At 47.5% G+C, this 19,000-nt stretch overlaps 1 protein-coding gene across 4 annotated transcripts in view; it reads right to left on the reverse strand.

Annotated features, from left to right (window-relative positions):
* The window catches only part of KIAA0825 (KIAA0825 ortholog), a 2,250,404-nt gene that overhangs the window by 712,040 nt on the left and 1,519,364 nt on the right, over positions 1 to 19,000 (reverse strand). For 3 of the 4 annotated variants that reach the window (XM_078675385.1, XM_078675384.1, XM_078675383.1), the window contains exon 17: positions 1,488 to 1,647. The exons of the other annotated variant lie outside the window; for it this stretch is intronic. In XM_078675385.1, coding sequence (XP_078531511.1) covers positions 1,488 to 1,647 — 160 coding nt within the window. The remainder of the gene's footprint in view (positions 1 to 1,487; positions 1,648 to 19,000) is intronic. 4 annotated transcript variants of the gene reach the window in all.

Raw genomic sequence — 19,000 nt, forward strand, 5'->3', positions numbered from 1 at the left:
TGCTTACATTTGAAAGAAGGTGGTGGGTGAACCTGTCCTTTGAGTCACCCCTCTTCTGTACGTTTGAGTGTCATTTTCATATGTCTACTCCCAATGACAGTATTCTTTATGGGGCAAAGGATTAGCCCATTTCTGCCACTGATGTTACTGCCCTGAGACCAAGGCTCGAGTCGGGGTACCACGCGGGTGGACGGCGTCCTCCCACTTATTTTACCGGGAGCTCGGTAACTAAAAACTTCAACTGAGTGCAAGCCACCTTTTGTGACGTCACTTCCTATTGTGACGTCAGCGTCCCCCCACTTCTTTTTTTAGGACTTGTGCCCTGCCTGAGACTGATAGGTTTTTGCCTCATCACACATGCACATCCACCAAAAAATGAGTGGCCTTCTGTTCCTGGGCTGGTGGGCCAGTCATTTAGTTTTACATTGTGTCCTTTCATGGGTCCCCTTTTCATTTCTTTCTTTTTCTGCCTTTCATTTTATAAAGTGTTCTGAGGTAATAAGAGGGTGAATGCAAGAATTAGCCAGAGGGTGAATGAATGGATGTATTAGTGAAAGGATGAGTGACAAAGTGCATATAAGGCTTATTGAGTGCCTAAACTCATCATCACCTGAAGAGCCACTTTCAGGTGTAAGCACACCTAGTATCATTGCCGTTTCTTGTATTATTTTTGTTGTCTACAAAGACTTGTTACATGCAATGTGAGTGAATGAATTTGTAGGAATACATGCTGGGATGCAGCAACCAAACGTGTTTTAACACCGGACAATGCGATCAAAAGGGCGGGCACAGTAATCTGCTTCCTAGCTACTACTCATCATAAAAGATACAAACGTTTTCCTCTTACACAAACACCAGGAGACAGTCAGCTGGAAAAGTAACTGCGTTGAAAACTGATTTTAAATAAGGGACCATAAAATGAAAAAAGAGACTAAAGTCCAATTAAGTCCAGTTGTAAAAATCCAATAGGACGTTTTTTGTCATGTATTGATGGTGTGAAGCTCTAAACGTTCCTCAAAAAATAAATATATTTCTACCACGTCCTTTACACTATGAGTAATTTGACCACTTGCCATGTCATGCCCAGAAACCCACGCCTGCACTTTTGTCAAGACATCTAATACAACTATCAATGTATTACCCAGTACTTCACTTCTACGAGAATGTTGACGCTGACAAAGCGCATCCTTCCTCGCCAGTAACACCTGTTACAAATGAGGAGGCGGGTCAGGGGGCCTCCATTTTCAAGAGGCAACGTACATTCAAGGTAAATAAATAGATCTCGGAGCCTGGCATCTGGTGAAGTAAACACGCTCTGCCTGCATGCAGAGGAGCCGAAAAGCAATGGATTCCTTTACAATGCAATATCGAGTTAGGTATTGACTTTAAGAAGCATTATCACCCCCGTGACTAGCCCTTAGCTGCCAGCAGAAGCTGCCGCAGGCCACTACACACCTAATTGCTCAGTAAAGAGGCAGTTTCCCTACCTCATTGAGTTGGATGATGTGATAAATTTGCCTCAGGTAGTCGCTGCCACCTGGTTTGTGGCAGATATCCAGCACCATCCTGTTTATTTTCTGCTCAGTCAATCCAAGCGTGCAGGCCCCCTCCTCTCCGGCTGCGGCGTCCTCCGGCGTGGCGGGGAAACTGGAAGAAAGCAAGCACAGAATGTAATCACAAGCACAAGCAGCGCTGCGAGGGTTAATCCCTGAAGCGCAGTCAAGGTCTGGGGTTTTAATTTACAGAGGTTCTGAGAGCAGAGCTGGAATGTCCGCCGTCCCGTGCTGCCATGTGTCTGCGCTGCTTAAACCAACTGCCCAGAGAACATCAGAAATCAACACCTCATGGCGCCTTCGAAATAAACAGCCATTTTTGAAACAACATTATGGCGCTGTTCGGCGCTTAAAGCGTCGACGCGCCGGTGGTTTTGTTGGAATCGCTGTAATCATACGCATAAAACCATTACATCCCATTTTCAGAAAATATGGGAAACCATTAATCTTTATTAGTCCCGATGTAAAAGTTTCACTTCTCCTGAAATTAGATTTATTGTAGCAACGTGTGCTTGCAAGTCTGCTCTTTTCTTTGCATATTTAACAAAACGGGCTGAAGAAAACGAGACTGGTATTGTGACATGTTTGCACAGAGCGCACCTGCGCCATGTCTGAACATCTCAAAGCAGTAGACGTCAGAGAGAGGTCCAAGAACATCAGAAAAACAGAAATACAACACTGGTAGAAGACTGGGACTGCTGCAGTCACATCACCCGCTCACGTCCTGCCTACCCTGACCTTGAGGCACCTCACAAACGTCTCCAGTTGCCTTGCATGCAGCATGTGTTGCACTTGTATGATAGGGGTCACTGGAGGGTCACCAAGTCAGTACCTGCACAGGGCTAATGTTGATAACCCAAGAAAAGAATGTGTGAGGAACCAGGCTTCAGTTCAGGCCCCTGCATTGCTGCTTGTCCAATGCCTAGGCTCTGCACAGCCACCTGTGGGGTGCAGACTTAGGGCCTGAGTACGATCTTGGTGGATGCGATACTCCGTCACAAACATGAGGGATGTCCGGCCCGCCCTATTACAAGTTCCTATGGAACTCGCATTACGCAGGACGGGATAGCTGCCACATTTGTGTCGGAGTATCGCATCCGCCAAGATCTGAATCAGACCCTTAGTCTTTGGTCAAATCTTGGCGCTACACCTGTTAAAATTGTTGGTACTGCCCTGTCTGTATTGTTCAGAGTTGTCCTTGCGGGTCTTTACTTTACTCGTACTCACTGCTATTGTTTCCGGTCTCTTATGTATGGCCCTAAGGTTTAATAATGCGTACATTACACATCAGCAATTCTCATTAGTCCTGGGCCATCTCTTCCTCACAATCCATGCAAAGTGAGGTAGATCACACCTCCAAAAACCAGGGATGCCTCTCCTCACAGCCAATCTGCTGTCATGTGAAATCAAATTACGTCAACCAGTGATGTTCCAGGGAGGCTTGCTGAAAACCAAATTCCTGTATTGCCCAAAATAATCAGAACAGTATAAACCAAACCCTGCCAATCCAGAATTATGTAAGTCATCATAATTGAATGGATACATTGATACAATTTTAAACCAAGACTACCATGCAAGGAACAAAGCCACACTTATCCCCTGTAACATTTAAGGTAGGACGCATTCAAAGAAAGCATTAGCAGTTTTATGACTGGAAGCCACACGAGAGAAACTACCTATGTGGCTCTCTTGTTCCACTAGGCAGCAAAGAGAAGTCGAAATGCAGACCAGTCAGTCATTAAATATTGTCCAGATGCCTGCATGCAAAGGTCAGTCCGTACTGATGCACCATCTGGCATTGCAGAAACAAGGACTATGTAGAGGACCTTGGAGCTTGAAACCCCAAACACTGTTGCCTACATGAAGACAAGTATCAACAAATGGCTTCCTGGAGCCCACAGTACAGTGCCTGGTTCTGAAAAAAAGCAAACAAATCTGTTGTCATCTTCATGTTCACTTTCTCCCAATAGCTAGAAAGGATTGCAGCCATTAACACAAAATAAATTATTTATATGGAGGGGAGAGATAAGCAACCTTATTACAACTACAAGTCTAGGTCCTGGGCCTCCCCCTTACTCCTTCGCAGATCTGGAGGAGAATACCGATAGACTTTCTGTCAGTCACAAACTTACATGCTCATTTACTGTGCTGCACATCCTGCCAAATTAACTTGTAAAATACATACCTGTACACTGAGGTATCTGTGGTATCTCCCGTTTCTCCTTTCTCTGCTGTAGGAACAGCCACCCGCAGGTACGCACACATACATATTCTGCCTTTGGTGCACCTAGCAAAGTTGTGCACTCCAAGATCTCCACAAGCACACTAGACCAGCGTGCACTTCGGCCTAAGCAAATGATTTTGTGATGCCGGGAGTGGAGCAATGCGCCAAGGAAACACTGAAACACCTGAGCTATTCACAGCCAAGGCCAACAACTTTGATGGCCGTATGAGACTCATCTCAATCCCCAACATTATTTCCATGGTTCAAAGATTCTCTATTTCCACGTTTTGCCAGGCACCACATATGTACACCCAACATGGACATTCACCCCACCAGGTCTCAAGGAGTCATGTCCCGTCTATGAGAAGGCCTTGCTTCCACCCCTTCACCCAAGAAGGGGATCTAGAGAACTGAAGCCCTGGAACAGTCTCTCCCCCTGAGCAATGAAAAGCTCCTTTCTCCAGCATGAGACAGAAAAACAGAAGGTTCTGAAGTAGTCCAGCTCCACTTAAGCTATGACGGAGAGTCTAGAGTCGACTATGAAAAGGTTTTAGGGCAACAGGGGCTTGGATCCTCTTCACTTCTTTCTGGGGAGTTGTACGGTGAAGCGAGGTGTCAAGGTAATGAGGTCTTCTCCCAGTTTTTAGATTCAAGAATTTTCTCTCAGTGGCCATGCAGTTCAATTGATTGTTGCTTGCACTGTGGCTCACTGTGAGGTGATAGGGATTAGAAATGTGATGTATTCCTGGCATATTCTCTTTGGCATTTGACAAGCCACCTATCTTTTTACAGTCTCTATACTGGGCCCCACACCTGCTTCCTTTATTTAGCTCATGGTCAATTATGAGTTAGAAACCTATTCAAATAAAACAACATTCTAAGTGTGCTCAGTCGCCCTATACCTTATACAGACATGCAAGGTCGACAGTAAGCGACTCTTTAATATATGTGAACTAGGGGCTCAATGTAAATCCGGGAATGTTCATCCTAGGAGTTAACATTACTATGATGGGCTTTTTTTTACCCGTGGTAGGCAGCACATGCAATAAACACCGACGATGCTGAACGCACAGCAAAGATAATCTACTGCTGGCAGAGGCAACAGACTCACACAATGCAGGTTTTTCTTCTTTAACAATGAACCCAGCCAGAGCACAGGATCAGTTGTTTTGTGCAGGGTTTAGTGACCCCACCACCAATTTCACTAAAAGATAGCCCCGTATTTACCATCTGTACATTAAGAACACATTGGTACATGAAATATGTTTCACAGACCTATTTGGAAATAAATAAATAAGGAAATAAACATGTTGCAAAACATTTAGAACGAAAGCTTTTTCTTTGTTGTGTTACATTTTTCACGATATCGCTAAGAAAATGTTTGTAGAAAGAATCATAGATGTAAATTCAGAAAAACATTTCGAGTTGGTTCTGCTGCCCTCTGTAACCCATATGACATGTAAAGAATTCTTGAAAGCAGGTCACTGATGTTGTCAGGCCCAAAACTGCGAAAACTCCCACATACCACCAATCCAAATAGAACAATTTCCCAAAAAATGTTAGAAACTTCTAAAAAATCATTTCCCCTCTCCTTCTCATAGAGGCCCCTCCACAATTCTAGGAGCACTCAGAAAAAATATTATGCAGCACATACTAAGAAACAGCATGTGGTTGCATGCCCCCTTGCTGGTAACACTAGCGTTTCCGTTAGTAGATGACCTTATTGCGGGGCATGTTTTGACAGTATGAAAACTTGGCAGCGTGATATGCAATACAGCTTCTAGCTGATACCCTTCTCTGTTAACCCTACTTTTTCTACAGCAACTTTTTGTAAATCAAATTGCTATTTAATAATGTATCTATTAATTCTATCTCAAATCATTACCTTTGATCTGAGAGCCAAACTAAAATAAGAGTTCCTCATTTGTAGGATAAACCTCTATAGGTTTGCATTTCTACATTTAAGGTTGGGATTAAACGCGTTTTAAGAGGGAACAGACAAGCGTTGCGGATGCCATTGGAAATATTTAAGTAGCGGAAAGTATACACTAAATCCTAGTAATAGAGGTGGGCAAGGCACTAAATTAACTATGAGAGCCAAGCAAGAGCTGAGCCAAGAGTCTGGCTTGGCTCAAAGAGCACGTATGCAAGCTGAGCCTAAAAAAGAATTGGTAGGTAAATAAAGGCAACAAACATCATTTAAACATATGGTAAAGTATCTTCAAAATTTATTCCTTTATCATGCAGAAGAGTGTCACCTTAATACATTTTAGTCTATTAAATCAAATACTGTTTTTATATAGCATACATCCTGAACCCGTGTATTTGAAGGCGCTCTCATACGTGATATTTCTGAAAATGAACACTCAGTGAAATAAAATATTTCCATAGGATCACACAATTTAGTTAAGCGTGGAAACCTTGATTGAACCCAGATTTTCTGGTTTCACATTGTGTAATTCAGCTGCTAAATGAGTATCCCTTGCTTTTTACATCAAATGTTAATGCTTTGTTTTTAATTCTTGGCGCATGAGGTTAGAGCATAGGTAGCAGGCAAAAGCCACTTCCAAGCTTGGCTTGTTTTCAGCCCGAGGCTCCAAGGCCTTGTCCTGAGCCACAGCTTGTAATCTGGCTCGAGATTTAAGTGGCTTGTCCACCTCTAATCAGTAATGGGAGTTACTTACCTGTACACTGTGTTTCTCCAGTATTGATATCTTTTATAGATTCACATGGTTGAATCTTCCCCGTCGTCATTGTGGGAGTCCAGCGGTAACAGTAAAATAGCAGTACAAAGCCAAAAAAACAGTCTCCCTTGAGAATCAACAGTATTTAGTAACCAGTTAACATCATTAAGGAACAACCAAACTGCAGCCAATCACATGACAGACCCCTGAGTATCCATCCCCTGCAGAGCCACCATACCTCAGATTTTGAGCACAAGTGTAGTTAGTCAAATAAAAGAGGTATGGAAGAGTGCACCTGTAAGGAGAGGATGGAGGGCCGCATGTGAATCAATAAAATATATATATACTGGAGAACCACAGTGTACAGGTAGGTAACTTGTTTTTTCTCCAGTAGTGTATCTTTTATAGATTCGCATGCTTGAATCAAACTAGTAAGCAGTCTATAATCACAATCGGAGCTGGCGCAAACAGGTGAACCATCCCACCACGCGTCAAAATGCCATCACCTGTAGTGAACCAAGTAACTTAACTTTCACAGTTATAAAATACACATAAATAAGATTGACAGAGATAATAATAATAACAATCAAAATAGCAATAAACAAAATAATGCTAATAAGAATTCTTAACCGCTTCCGTGCGGCGCCGATTCCGCCCCTGTGCTGGACATTCCAGAACAGGGTGCGGTCGTGACGGAACCGTTCCGTCATCAGCACAGCTCAGCCGTGACTGATGACGGAACGGTTCCATCACAAGCATCGAAGGGGTTAATGAACCTCAGTAACTGAGGCCTACCTTAAGCGAACAGACGACGAAGAGCTGCTTGGCCAACCGCAACATCCGTCTTTCGTGTCCAGGCAAGTCAAGTCAAGTTTAAATTTGTATAGCGCACTACTCACCCAGTGGGTCTCAAGGCGCTTGAGGGAGGGGGGGGGAGTATTACTTATCAAATATCCAAGTTTTTAGTTGTTTTCTGAAGGTGAGGTGGTTCTGTGTGATGCGGAGGTGGATGGCCGCTAAGTAGGAGAATGATCTTCCTCCCATGGTGGATCTTTGGATGCGTGGAATGGCGGCTAGGGCTTGATTGGACGAGCGAAGTTGGCGGGTGGGGGTGTAGAAGGACAGGCGCGTGTTGAGGTATTCTGGTCCTAGGTCGTAGAGGGCTTTGTGTGCGTGGGTGAGGAGGCGGAACGTTATTCTCTTGTTGATGGGGAGCCAGTGGAGGTCTTTTAGGTGACCGGAAATGTGAGCTTGGCGGGGGATGTCTAGGATGAGTCTGGCTGAGGCGTTTGGATGCGTTGGAGTTTTTTCTGTAGTTTGGCTGTGGTAAAGGGTGTTTCCGTAGTCTAGTCGGCTTGTGACCAGTGCATGGGTGATCGTCTTTCTTGTTTCGGTGGGGATCCAACGGAAGATTTTGTTGAGCATACGTAGGATGTTGAAGCATGATGATGAGACGGCGTTGACTTGTCTGGTCATCGAGAGGGAGCAGTCCAGGATGCAGCCCAGGTTACGTGCGTGGTCCGTTGGTATGGGTGCGGTTCCCAGGGCCGGTGGCCACCATGAGTCGTCCCAGGCGGAGGGGGATGACCCTAAGATGAGGACTTCCGTTTTGTCAGAGTTAAGTTTTAAACGGCTGTTCTTCATCCACTCGGCCACTTCTTTCATCCCTTCATGTAGGTTGGTTTTGGCGGTGTTTGGGTCTTTGGTGAGGGATAGGATCAGCTGAGTGTCGTCTGCGTAGGAGATAATGTTGAGGTTGTGTTGGCGCGCAATGGGTGCGAGGGGACTCATGTATACGTTGAAGAGGGTGGGACTGAGTGAAGATCCTTGGGGTACGCCGCAGATGACTTCGGTGGCCTCTGATTTAAAAGGGGGAAGGCGGACTCTCTGGGTTCTTCCGACGAGGAACGAGGTTATCTATTCCAATGCTTTTCCTTGTATTCCGACATTGCTGAGGCTTTGTATGAGGGTGTTATGACAAACCATGTCGAAGGCTGCGGAGAGGTCGAGTAGGATGAGGGCAGCAGTTTCTCCGTTGTCCAGTAGAGTTCGAATGTCGTCTGTTGCTGCGATGAGGGCGGTCTCGGTACTGTGTTTGGCTCGGAAGCCGGACTGTGAAGGGTCGAGGGATTTGTTGGATTCGAGGAAGGCGGCGAGTTGATTGTTGACGGCTTTCTCAATGACTTTGGCAGGGAATGGGAGGAGCGAAATGGGGCGCTAGTTCTTAAGTTCAGTGGGGTCTGCTGTAGGTTTCTTCAAGAGGGCGCTGAGTTCGGCGTGTTTCCAGGTTTCCGGGAAGGTGGCGGAGTTGAGGGAGCAGTTGATGACGTCTCGAAGATGGGGTGCGATAGTGGAGTCTGCTTTGTTGAAAATGTGGTGGGGACATGGGTCGGTTGGCGATCCTGAGTGGATGGTGTTCATCAGGCAGATGGTGTCTTCAGTGGTGATTGGGTTCCAGGCGACAACGTTGTTGGAGGGGGGTTTTGGTTCGGAGGTAGGTGGGGTGGGCTGGTCTCCAAAGCTGTTATGTATGTCAGCGATTTTGTTGTGGAAGAACGAGGCTAGAGAGTCGCAGAGGTCTTGGGATGGAGTGATGTCGTTGGTGCCGGCGGTGGGGTTGGTAAACTCTTTGACGATGTTGAATAGTTCTTTGCTGTTGTGGGCATTGTTGTTGAGTCGATCCTTGAATGCTGATTTCTTGGTGGATCGGATCAGTTGGTGGTGTTTGCGGGTGGCGTTCTTGAAGGTGGCCAGGTTGTCAGTGGTTGGGTTTTTTCGCCAGGCTTTCTCGAGTGTGCGACAGGTCTTCTTGGATTTCTTAAGGTCATCATTAAACCAGGGGGCTTTTTTACTGCCTTGCTTGATTTGATGGTTTTTCAGGGGTGCTAATTCGTCAGCGCTGTGGGTGATCCATTGTGTGAGGTTGGTGGCTGCTTGGTTTGGGTCCGATGATTTTGCAGGAGGGTTTTGGTGGAGCGATGTGAGGAGCTGGTCGGTGGTAATTTTATTCCAGTTTCTCCGGGGAATTGGTTGTGGGTGGTATTGGGTCGTAGTCTTTTTGTAGATGAAGTGGACGCAGCTGTGGTCCGTCCAATGGAGAGCTGTGGTGTGATTGAAGGAGATGTGTTTGCTGGAGGTGAAGATTGGGTCGAGCGTGTGCCCGGCCGAGTAGGTGGGGGTGTCAACGAGTTGTTTGAGTCCGAGATTGGCGAGATTGTCCAGAAGGGTGGTGGAGTTGTTGTCGTTGTTCTTTTCCAGGTGGAAGTTGAGGTCTCCCAGTAGAATATAGTCCTCGGAGGGGAGGGCGTGAGGGCTGATGAAGTCAGTGATGTCTTCGTTGAAATGTGTGCGGGGTCCGGGTGGTCTATAGATGAGGGTGCCTCTGAGTGTGGTCTTAGGGTCGGTATGAATCTGGAAGTGAAGGTGTTCGGCGGTTGTGAGGTTGTCATCGGAACTGGTCGTGATGCGGATGGTGTTCTTATGAACGATGGCGATTCCTCCTCCTGTTTGGTTGATGCGGTCTTTTCAGATGATCTTGTAGCCGGCCGGGATGGCTATGGCGATGTCGGGCGCTGATGAGGCGTTCATTCAGGTTTCCGTAAGAAAGGCGACATCCGGCGATGTGGTGTCGAGTAGGTTCCAAAGTTCAATGGCGTGTCTGTGGACCGAGCGGGTGTTGAGTAGGATGCACTTCAGGAGGTTAGTATCGGAGCTCTGTTTGGAGTCTGTGGATTTGGTGCGAGTACTGATGCAGTCGAACTTGCAGGCGAGGCAGGTGAAGGGTCCATGGGAGTGTCCTGGGGCGGCTTGGTAGCATTCTGGGAGGCGACCGGGGTTGAGTGCTGAGAGGGTAGTGGAATCGTATGTTATGCGGGTGGAGTGGGTTTTGCGGGGGCCAGGGGGTCTGGCGCTGGGCGCGGTCCGGGCGTAGAGGGCTTACCTTTGGCGCGCCTTCGGCGCGCGTGGGGCAGACCGCTGCGAGGAAGGAGCAGCTGGGAGGCGGGAGCGGGGTGGCAAGTGGAGAGGGGGTCGATACTAGGTGCTGTAGGGAGCGGGGGTGGGGCCGCGGGGGAGCAGCGGCTGGGAGCGGGGAGGGGAGACGGCCTGGGACAACAAAAATGGCACCAAACAACAAGAAGGTGATGCAGGGCGAGATCGGGGCACAGAAAATAATTCAGGCAGCAGAAACGTGAAGCACAGTCTGGCACACAAATTAATCAATTTTAGTAGCAGCAACTGCGATCTTCAGCAATACGCGCTGCACAGGCTGGCACACCAATTATTTTAGCAGCGATCAGCAGCCAATACGATACCACAGGAGGCGAGATCGGGGGTACAGTCAGGCACAGAGTGTGGCAGCGCTACGGGATGGCCAGGAGCGGGTGGAGCGACCGTGTCTGACCAGGTCAGGGCGGTCACAGCTCTTCTCCGTTCCGGTCTCCTCTTAAGATCCAGTGGGAGGGAGGAGCAGCTGGGAGGCGGGAGCGGGGTGGCGAGTGGAGAGGGGGTCGATACTAGGTGCTGTAGGGAGCGGGGGTGGGGCCGCGGGGGAGCAGCGGCTGGGAGCGGGGAGGGGAGACGGCCTGGGACAACAAAAATGGCACCAAACAACAACAAGGTGATGCAGGGCGAGACCGGGGCACAGAAAATAATTCAGGCAGCAGAAACGTGAAGCACAGTCTGGCACACAAATTAATCAATTTTAGCAGCAGCAAATGCGATCTTCAGCAATACGCGCTGCACAGGCTGGCACACCAATTATTTTAGCAGCGATCAGCAGCCAATACGATACCACAGGAGGCGAGATCGGGGGTACAGTCAGGCACAGAGTGTGGCAGCGCTACGGGATGGCCAGGAGCGGGTGGAGCGACCGTGTCTGACCAGGTCAGGGCGGTCACAGCTCTTCTCCGTTCCGGTCTCCTCTTAAGATCCAGTGGGAGGGAGGAGCAGCTGGGAGGCGGGAGCGGGGTGGCGAGTGGAGAGGGGGTCGATACTAGGTGCTGTAGGGAGCGGGGGTGGGGCCGCGGGGGAGCAGCGGCTGGGAGCGGGGAGGGGAGACGGCCTGGGACAACAAAAATGGCACCAAACAACAACAAGGTGATGCAGGGCGAGACCGGGGCACAGAAAATAATTCAGGCAGCAGAAACGTGAAGCACAGTCTGGCACACAAATTAATCAATTTTAGCAGCAGCAAATGCGATCTTCAGCAATACGCGCTGCACAGGCTGGCACACCAATTATTTTAGCAGCGATCAGCAGCCAATACGATACCACAGGAGGCGAGATCGGGGGTACAGTCAGGCACAGAGTGTGGCAGCGCTACGGGATGGCCAGGAGCGGGTGGAGCGACCGTGTCTGACCAGGTCAGGGCGGTCACCCAGAAGTGGTCACGCAGAAGTGCCTCGTAAAGGTATGGACACTTGTCCATGTCGCTGCCCTGCAGATGTCTGCCAGGGACACTCCGGCAAACAGGGCAGAGGATGTTGCCATCTTCCTTGTGGAATGAGCAGTCGCTTTGGAAAAAAGAGGGCGACCCCCCCTTTCGTGGCAGAATGTTACAGTAGAAGAAACCCTGTGAGCAATCTAAGCTCTAGTCAAAGCCTAGCCCCTTCCTAGGGGCAGAGAAGGCGATGAGCAATTGAGTAGATTTGCGGAATGCTTTAGTTCTTTGAAGGTAAAACTTTAAACATTGTTTGATGTCCAAGGAATGCAGAGCTCTCTCTGCTGGTGTCGATGGAGCAGGAAAGAAGGAAGGCAGTACCATAGGTTCGTTAAGATGGAACGTGGTAGGTACTTTGTGTATGAACGAGGAATTAGTGCGTAGCACCACTCTAGCCTGCTGGAATTGAAGATAGGGTTCTGTAGCTGAGAAGTCTTGGATTTCACTAATACGTCTAGCCGACATGATAGCTAAGAGAAAAGCCACCTTCCAAGATAAACATGTTCTGTCACATTTGTGAATCGGCTCGAATGGTGCTTTCATCAATCAATCAGGTAATTGTAAGTGCGCTACTTACCCGTCAGGGTCTCAAGGCGCTAAGGGTGGGGGAGTCTGCAGATCGGTTTAGCTGAAGAGCCAGGTCTTGAACGTCTTCCTGAAGGTGTTCAGGGAGGGGGCGCATCTGATGTTTGCCAGTAGCTCGTTCCAGGTCTTGGCTGCAATGTGAGAGAAGGATCTTCCGCCTGCTCTGGCTCTGAGGATGCGCAGGGTTTCGGCCAGTGCGAGGCTGGAAGATTGGAGGTTTCTTTTGGTTATGTGGAAGTTGATTCTGTCATTGAGGTATTTGGGTCCTTTGTTGTGTAGGCATTTGTAGGCGTGAGTGAGGATTTTGAAAGTGACTCTTTTCTCCACGGGGAGCCAGTGGAGACTTCGTAGGTGTTGACTGATGTGTTTGTGTCGGGGGATGCCGAAGATGCGTCTGGCGGCGGTGTTCTGTATTGTCTGGAGTTTGCGGAGTAGGGACTTGTTGATTTCATGAGATGACACAACACAATGCTCAATTGCCAGAGCACCGGAACAGGCCTGAACTGACGGGTAGGCTCTGAAAAGGCCTTTCATGAATTCTTTCACCAATCTGCAGGACCATATGGACGATTGGTTCGAACGTCTCTTGAACCTTGAAACCGCGGCCAAATGGACTTTTACTGAGGAATGAGAGAGACCAGTCTTTGCTAGGAACAGGAGATATGGCAAAACCTCCTCTGGAGACGAAGAGAGCGGATGGCATGAGTGATTTGCACACCAGGAGCAGAACCTTCTCCATTTGGCAGAGTAACATTTGACCGTGGAGGGAGCACAGGCCTTGTTAAGAATGGAACGGCACTCCTCAGGAATATCTATGTCCCCAAATTCAGTGTGGTGAGGAGCCAAGCCGACAAGTGAAAAGATTGAACTTGCGGGTTAATCACCTGGCCTTTGTCCATAGAAAATAGACATTCTGAGGGATGAAGACGAATTGGAGAGACTTCTGATAGGCGAATTAGCTCTGTGAACCAGTATTGCTTGCCCACACTGGGGCAATCAGAATGATGCGGCAAGGTTCTCTTTTCATCTTTTGCAGGACCTTGGGTATCAATGGGAACAGAGGGAATGGGTAGGGAAATGTCCCTTCCCAGGAGAAATGGAAGGCGTTCCCGAGGGAACCTGGTTGAGGGAATCTGCTGGCGTAGAACTCACATTTTTTTTTTAGAAATGTAGTGAATAGATCCAGGGTTGTTGAGCCCTAACACTGAAAAATTCCTTTGCGTTGAACGGCATCCAATTCCCATTTGTGACACTGCTTGGAATCTCTGCTGAGCATTTCAGCCCATTCGTTGAGCACCCCTGGAACGTGTTGGATTTGTAATGCGATATTGTGGTGAATCAACCAATTCCAAATTCGTTGAGCCAGAGTTAAGAGAACCAGCGATCTTGTTCCTCCTTGTTTCTGTAGGTAAAACATTGTGGTTGTGTTGTCTGTGTGGGCAAGGATTGAAGAACCTTTTATCCTTGAAAGGAAGAAACAAAGCCCTAGGAAAACTGCCTACAGCTCCAACAGGTTGATGTGGCAAAGAGATTCCTGATCCAACCACTTCCCTTGAACCGGAAGCTCTTGGAGGTGAGCACCCCATCCCTCCATGGAAGCATTAGTTGTCATGACCATTAGAGGCTCTGGAGGAAAGAAGGATAGACCTTGTGAGAGATTTCTTTTGACTTTCCACCAGGACATCGCCTTGATCATGAGGGGAGTGACTGAAATTACGTCCTCGAAGGAGCCTCGGGCTTGAACCCATTGGTTGTCGAGCTGCTTCTGGAGAGCCCTCATCCGCAACCGACAGTGAGGAATGAGCTGTATGCAACATGACCTCATTCCCAACATTGATTTGTAAATCCTTACGAAAATAAACTTTTTTGAAGAAAGGGCTTGAGCCATCTTTAGAAGTCGAGAAATTCTTTCCATTGTGAGGTTGGTGTCCAATCTCTCTCCCCGAAACACCAGAGGCCTGGAACGAAAGAGCGAAGTCTTCTCCTCGTTGAGATTGAGGCCCAGAGTGAGAAAAAGGCGAAGACATGCACTTGTGGACTTTTTTGCAGCATGAAAAGTTGGAGCCTTGATCAACCAATTGTCCAGGTAGGGAAATACCTGGTGACCAGAACACCTTCGCCTGGACTTCTGGTGGAAAAGAAGTCGCTTTCAGCCAACCTTTCCTGCGCAACACTGCAGCACCCGCCATCTGCCTAAAGGCGGTGGAAGCAATGTCCATAGCCACATTGATGGCCTCTGATGAAGCTCTCTCACCTTCAGAAAGGATTTCCTGTGCCTCCTTTTTTTATCTTCCGGCAGGAATTCCAAAAATGTGCGATGTATGACCACATCTGCCTATCATACCTTCCGAGAATAGCCATTGCATTGGATGTTCTGATGGCCGTATCAGCCAGCGCGGAGAATCTTTTTCCAATATTGTCCAACTTACGCCCCTCTTTGTCCGGTGGGGTGGTACATGGAGAAGCAGGGTTCTTTGATCTTCTCTAAACAGCCTGCATAATAACCAAATCGGGCTTTGGATGGCCAATGAGACATGTTGGGGAGTCTTCTGGAGCCCAGTATTTCTTATCCAGCTTTGGAATGACTGCTGGCATAGATGCTGGATTTTTCCTTAGCTTGATACCCTAATGCCACAAGAAGTCGATAATCGGGATCGCCCTAACCGAACGTTGAGTGGAAGCTTTAAAATCGTACAAGAAGCAGTCCGCTTGCTTGACGGGCATAGGAAGGTTGAAGCGCTTTGAAGCTCTTTCAAGCAGATCATGGAAGCTACCGATGTCTGCAGGTGGAGAGTCAGCCACCGGTAACATGGGAGAAGGCGGCATATGAGCTACGTAGTCCATCCACTCGTCATGGGTATCAGTGTCCACCTGTATTGCACCCTCTTCTAGTTGTTGGTCTGCACTGTCATATGCCAAAGTTGGGATATGCAGAGGAGGAACGGACTTCTGTTTCGGTGGAACCAGAGGCGTTTCCTGAACTGGAATCACGGCAGGCACCTCCTGGCGAGAAACTGATTTTTGGGCCACATTGGCTTCAGGGAATCATTTGTAATAGTCATCAAGCATGACTCGTACGTCTGTGACTAGTGCCATTGGCACATTGATGGAGAGTTCTTGACGATCTTCCTCCTCCGGTTCATAATATGGGTAGTGCTCCTGGAAGGTAGTAGGCGTTGCGCACCAGAGCGCCTGTCTGAAAAGGAGTAATCACCCTCAAAGTATGTTGAAGGATAATCTGGCTGATCCTCTTCATCCAATTCATGGCACTTGACTCTCAGTTGAGAGGGGCTGTAGGCATAGCCAAACAAACCTTCTTCCTCCGATTCCTGAAAATCCAGGAGGCGAGAAGGAAGCAGAGGAGATATTTTTAAAAAGTCTTGCAAAAGAGATTTTGAGACTGGTATGTCCATTTTCCTCGTTGACGGGATTGTCGACAGGATCGTTGACGGGATTGTCGACAGGATCGTCGACGGAATCATCACCATGGACTGTGACGACGGTGTGGATGTAACCGTCGACGGGGCGGAGATGCTCGTCAACGGCGCGGCATACAATTGTACCGTCGATGGTGAAGCTCTCGTCGATGACGAACTCCTCACCGAAGTCGTCGATGACATTACTACCTCTGTCTTCGTCGGCGAGACAGCTGTGGTCATCTTTACCGTTGATGTCGTCGATGCCGCTGATGAAACCGTTGACGGATTCTTCATTTTGATGGTCGTAGATGGAGAATGCCTCGTCGGCTGATCCGACAAAAGGTGAATTTTTTTGAGAGGGAGTAAGTGGAGCAGAAGGAGGAGCAGAGCCAGATCTTTTTTGAGTTTGAGAAGAGCCAGTTTGCTCTCCTTTCCTCTGAAGACCCCTTGCTTAAAGATCTTTGCTTTTTCTGATCTTTCTGACCAGAAGGATATTCTTCCTTTCTTTTCGTTGAGGAGGAATGAGGCCTCTGCTCACTCTCTGAGTCAGAATCCCTCATAGATCTTTTCTTCTGTAACCAAATGAGAAGCCTTCCCTCACAGTCTTTGAGGGTTTTTGAAGAGAAATTCGGGCAGTGCTTACAATCTTTAGGTTTGTGCTATGGATACAGGCAATATAAGCACTCCTTGTGAGGATCCTCTGAGAACAGCCTGGACTTCCCACAAGCCTTACAGGGCCTGAACAGCCCTTTTTTAGACTCTGAGATTCTGTAGAAAATACAGAAAATAAGCAGAAAACTCACCTTCTAGCAGAACCTCAGTTGAAGAGAATGTTGAGGAAGGAAAACTGCCAGTTAATAGTTGAAGAGTTCAAAGTAGAAACACTGACTGAGCAGAGCTCAGGGAGACTCCCAAACACACGACCTGTGGTAAGAAATCTGAGGTATGGTGGCACTGCAGGGGATGGATACTCAGGGGTCTGTCTTGTGATTGGCTGCAGTTTGGATGTTCCTTAATAATGTTAACTGGTTGCTAAATACTGTTAATTCTCAAGGGAGACTGTCCTTTTGGCTTTGTACTGCTATTTTACTGTTACCGTGGGACTCCCAGCATGACGACGGGGAAGATTCAAGCATGTGAATCTATAAAAGATACAATATTGGAGAATCAGCCTTGATCCCCCCCACTTAAAATCACTGATGGCGCAGGAGTTTTCAGGAAGCAAAACCAGGCACTATTCCACCAAACTCGTAATGGGCCCTTTATTAGTAATATGAGGAAAGCACAAGGAGATGATAGACAGAGCCTTGAGACTTTTCAGACACTCACTCCCAGTCACAGATATGTGAATTCATAATAGTTCTTTAGCTCACTTTTCCTTCCCAGTTCAGACCGAGCCATATGCCAATCAGTCTTGACCCTGTTCCTAATGGGAACAGTCCAGCTTGATCTGCCAAGCCAGGTCTTCCCAGGACCGGTAACAAGCATCCTGTGATCGGTTGTACCATAAAGCAAAGGGTGTACCTGGCAATGACTAAACCTGTGATGCCCCAACTAAAGCTCATTATACCGGCACTACTGGTATTTACTGGTGACTGTTCATGAGGGCCTAAATGCAGGGCTTGAAGGGCGCTGGATCCCTACCGGTACTCAGCATCTGCTGTTCTAAAAAGAAGGTGCGGGCACGGATCCCTATCGGGCTCGCCATTTTGCTCTCACACTCATGGTTCTTAATATAAAAAGATGACAGTGCCCGTTTGTATCAACATGAAAATAGAGACCAGGCAGCGCTCCAAAACACGCTTTGATATAGTGACGAGAGCAGAGGTTAATTTGTTAAAAATAAGTGCTGAGGCTCTCTTCAGGAAGCAGCTTGCACCAGCCCATTTCTCCTGTTAGCGCCTCCCAAAACAGAACCAACTACAAACCATGAAAGTGGGGAAGAGGCTGTGGTTTGACGGGCAGAGCTGCCGACTTCGGAGCTGTTGATCCAGGTTCGAGACTTGGCTTCTCCTCAACATCCTGAGATTCTGGGCAAATCACTTAATGCTCATATACGTGTTGGTGTTGATGATCAAGTGCCAGCGCTGAGCATCGGAAACCACCGGCTCAAATTAAGCACTGGACGCGAGGTTTATTTCAGTTGCAACAACCTGGAACTCATTGGTTTAAATAGTGAAATAACTGGGGAATAAATATAAAAGTAAAGCGCATTGGCATAATTATACACGTTTCAATGACATAAAAAATGACGTTTAGACGAAGATGCATCATGGTTACTTCAACTAGAAAGAAAATGCCCTACAAAATCGTTTTTGCTCTTGGAAATTCTGAAATGCCAGATTGTACATGGGTACAGAAGCGAAATAATATTACATCACAAGGCAACTTTTCATTGCGCATCACCAAGCTGGATTTCTGGTACAATCCCCTGATGCACTACGGCATGGTATTCATTTATTTTGGACATTTAAAAGACACAGTGCTTTTATTTTGGGCATTTAAAAGACGCGGCGATTGTTGCCAGGTGGCCACGTTAGAGAAGGACATTTCAGTGTAATACTTGTTGTTGTATAACATATCTGGATGTAATGACCGAAGCAACAGAATAACAGTCAGGCGGTACACTATGCTAAACACAGATTTTTAGCTTACGTGTTTTAAGCCACGCCCTTAATTACATCATCCACGCCTCTTTGAGAGACCCCCCACCCCAGTTTTTTATACCACTTAAGCTTTGCCTACAAGGGAGTAGTGTGGAATATCATATTATTTTTAATAAAGCAGCAAATACATACTACTGCATAGCATTTTTGTGGCGCCCGAGTACTCTATATCAAGCAAAATATTCTCTATGTCCTTGAGAGGTCAAATTATTGGGTTCATTTTCATCTCACAGAATATGTATGGGCAGAGCAACGGACTACAACTAAGAGACTATAAAGCTCATCAGACCCAACAGCAGCAGTCACAAAAGAAAAGTGCTGCGCCGGCTTCAGACACAGTGTGCAACAAAACAGCATTATTGAATCTCCTCCCAGGGACGACACTGTCATTTAATATTTCTGCAGTCCGACGGTGAATTCTCCCTTCAG

The sequence above is a fragment of the Lissotriton helveticus genome, chromosome 2_1 (genome assembly GCF_964261635.1).
Source record: "Lissotriton helveticus chromosome 2_1, aLisHel1.1, whole genome shotgun sequence".
Taxonomy (NCBI): Eukaryota; Metazoa; Chordata; class Amphibia; order Caudata; family Salamandridae; genus Lissotriton; species Lissotriton helveticus.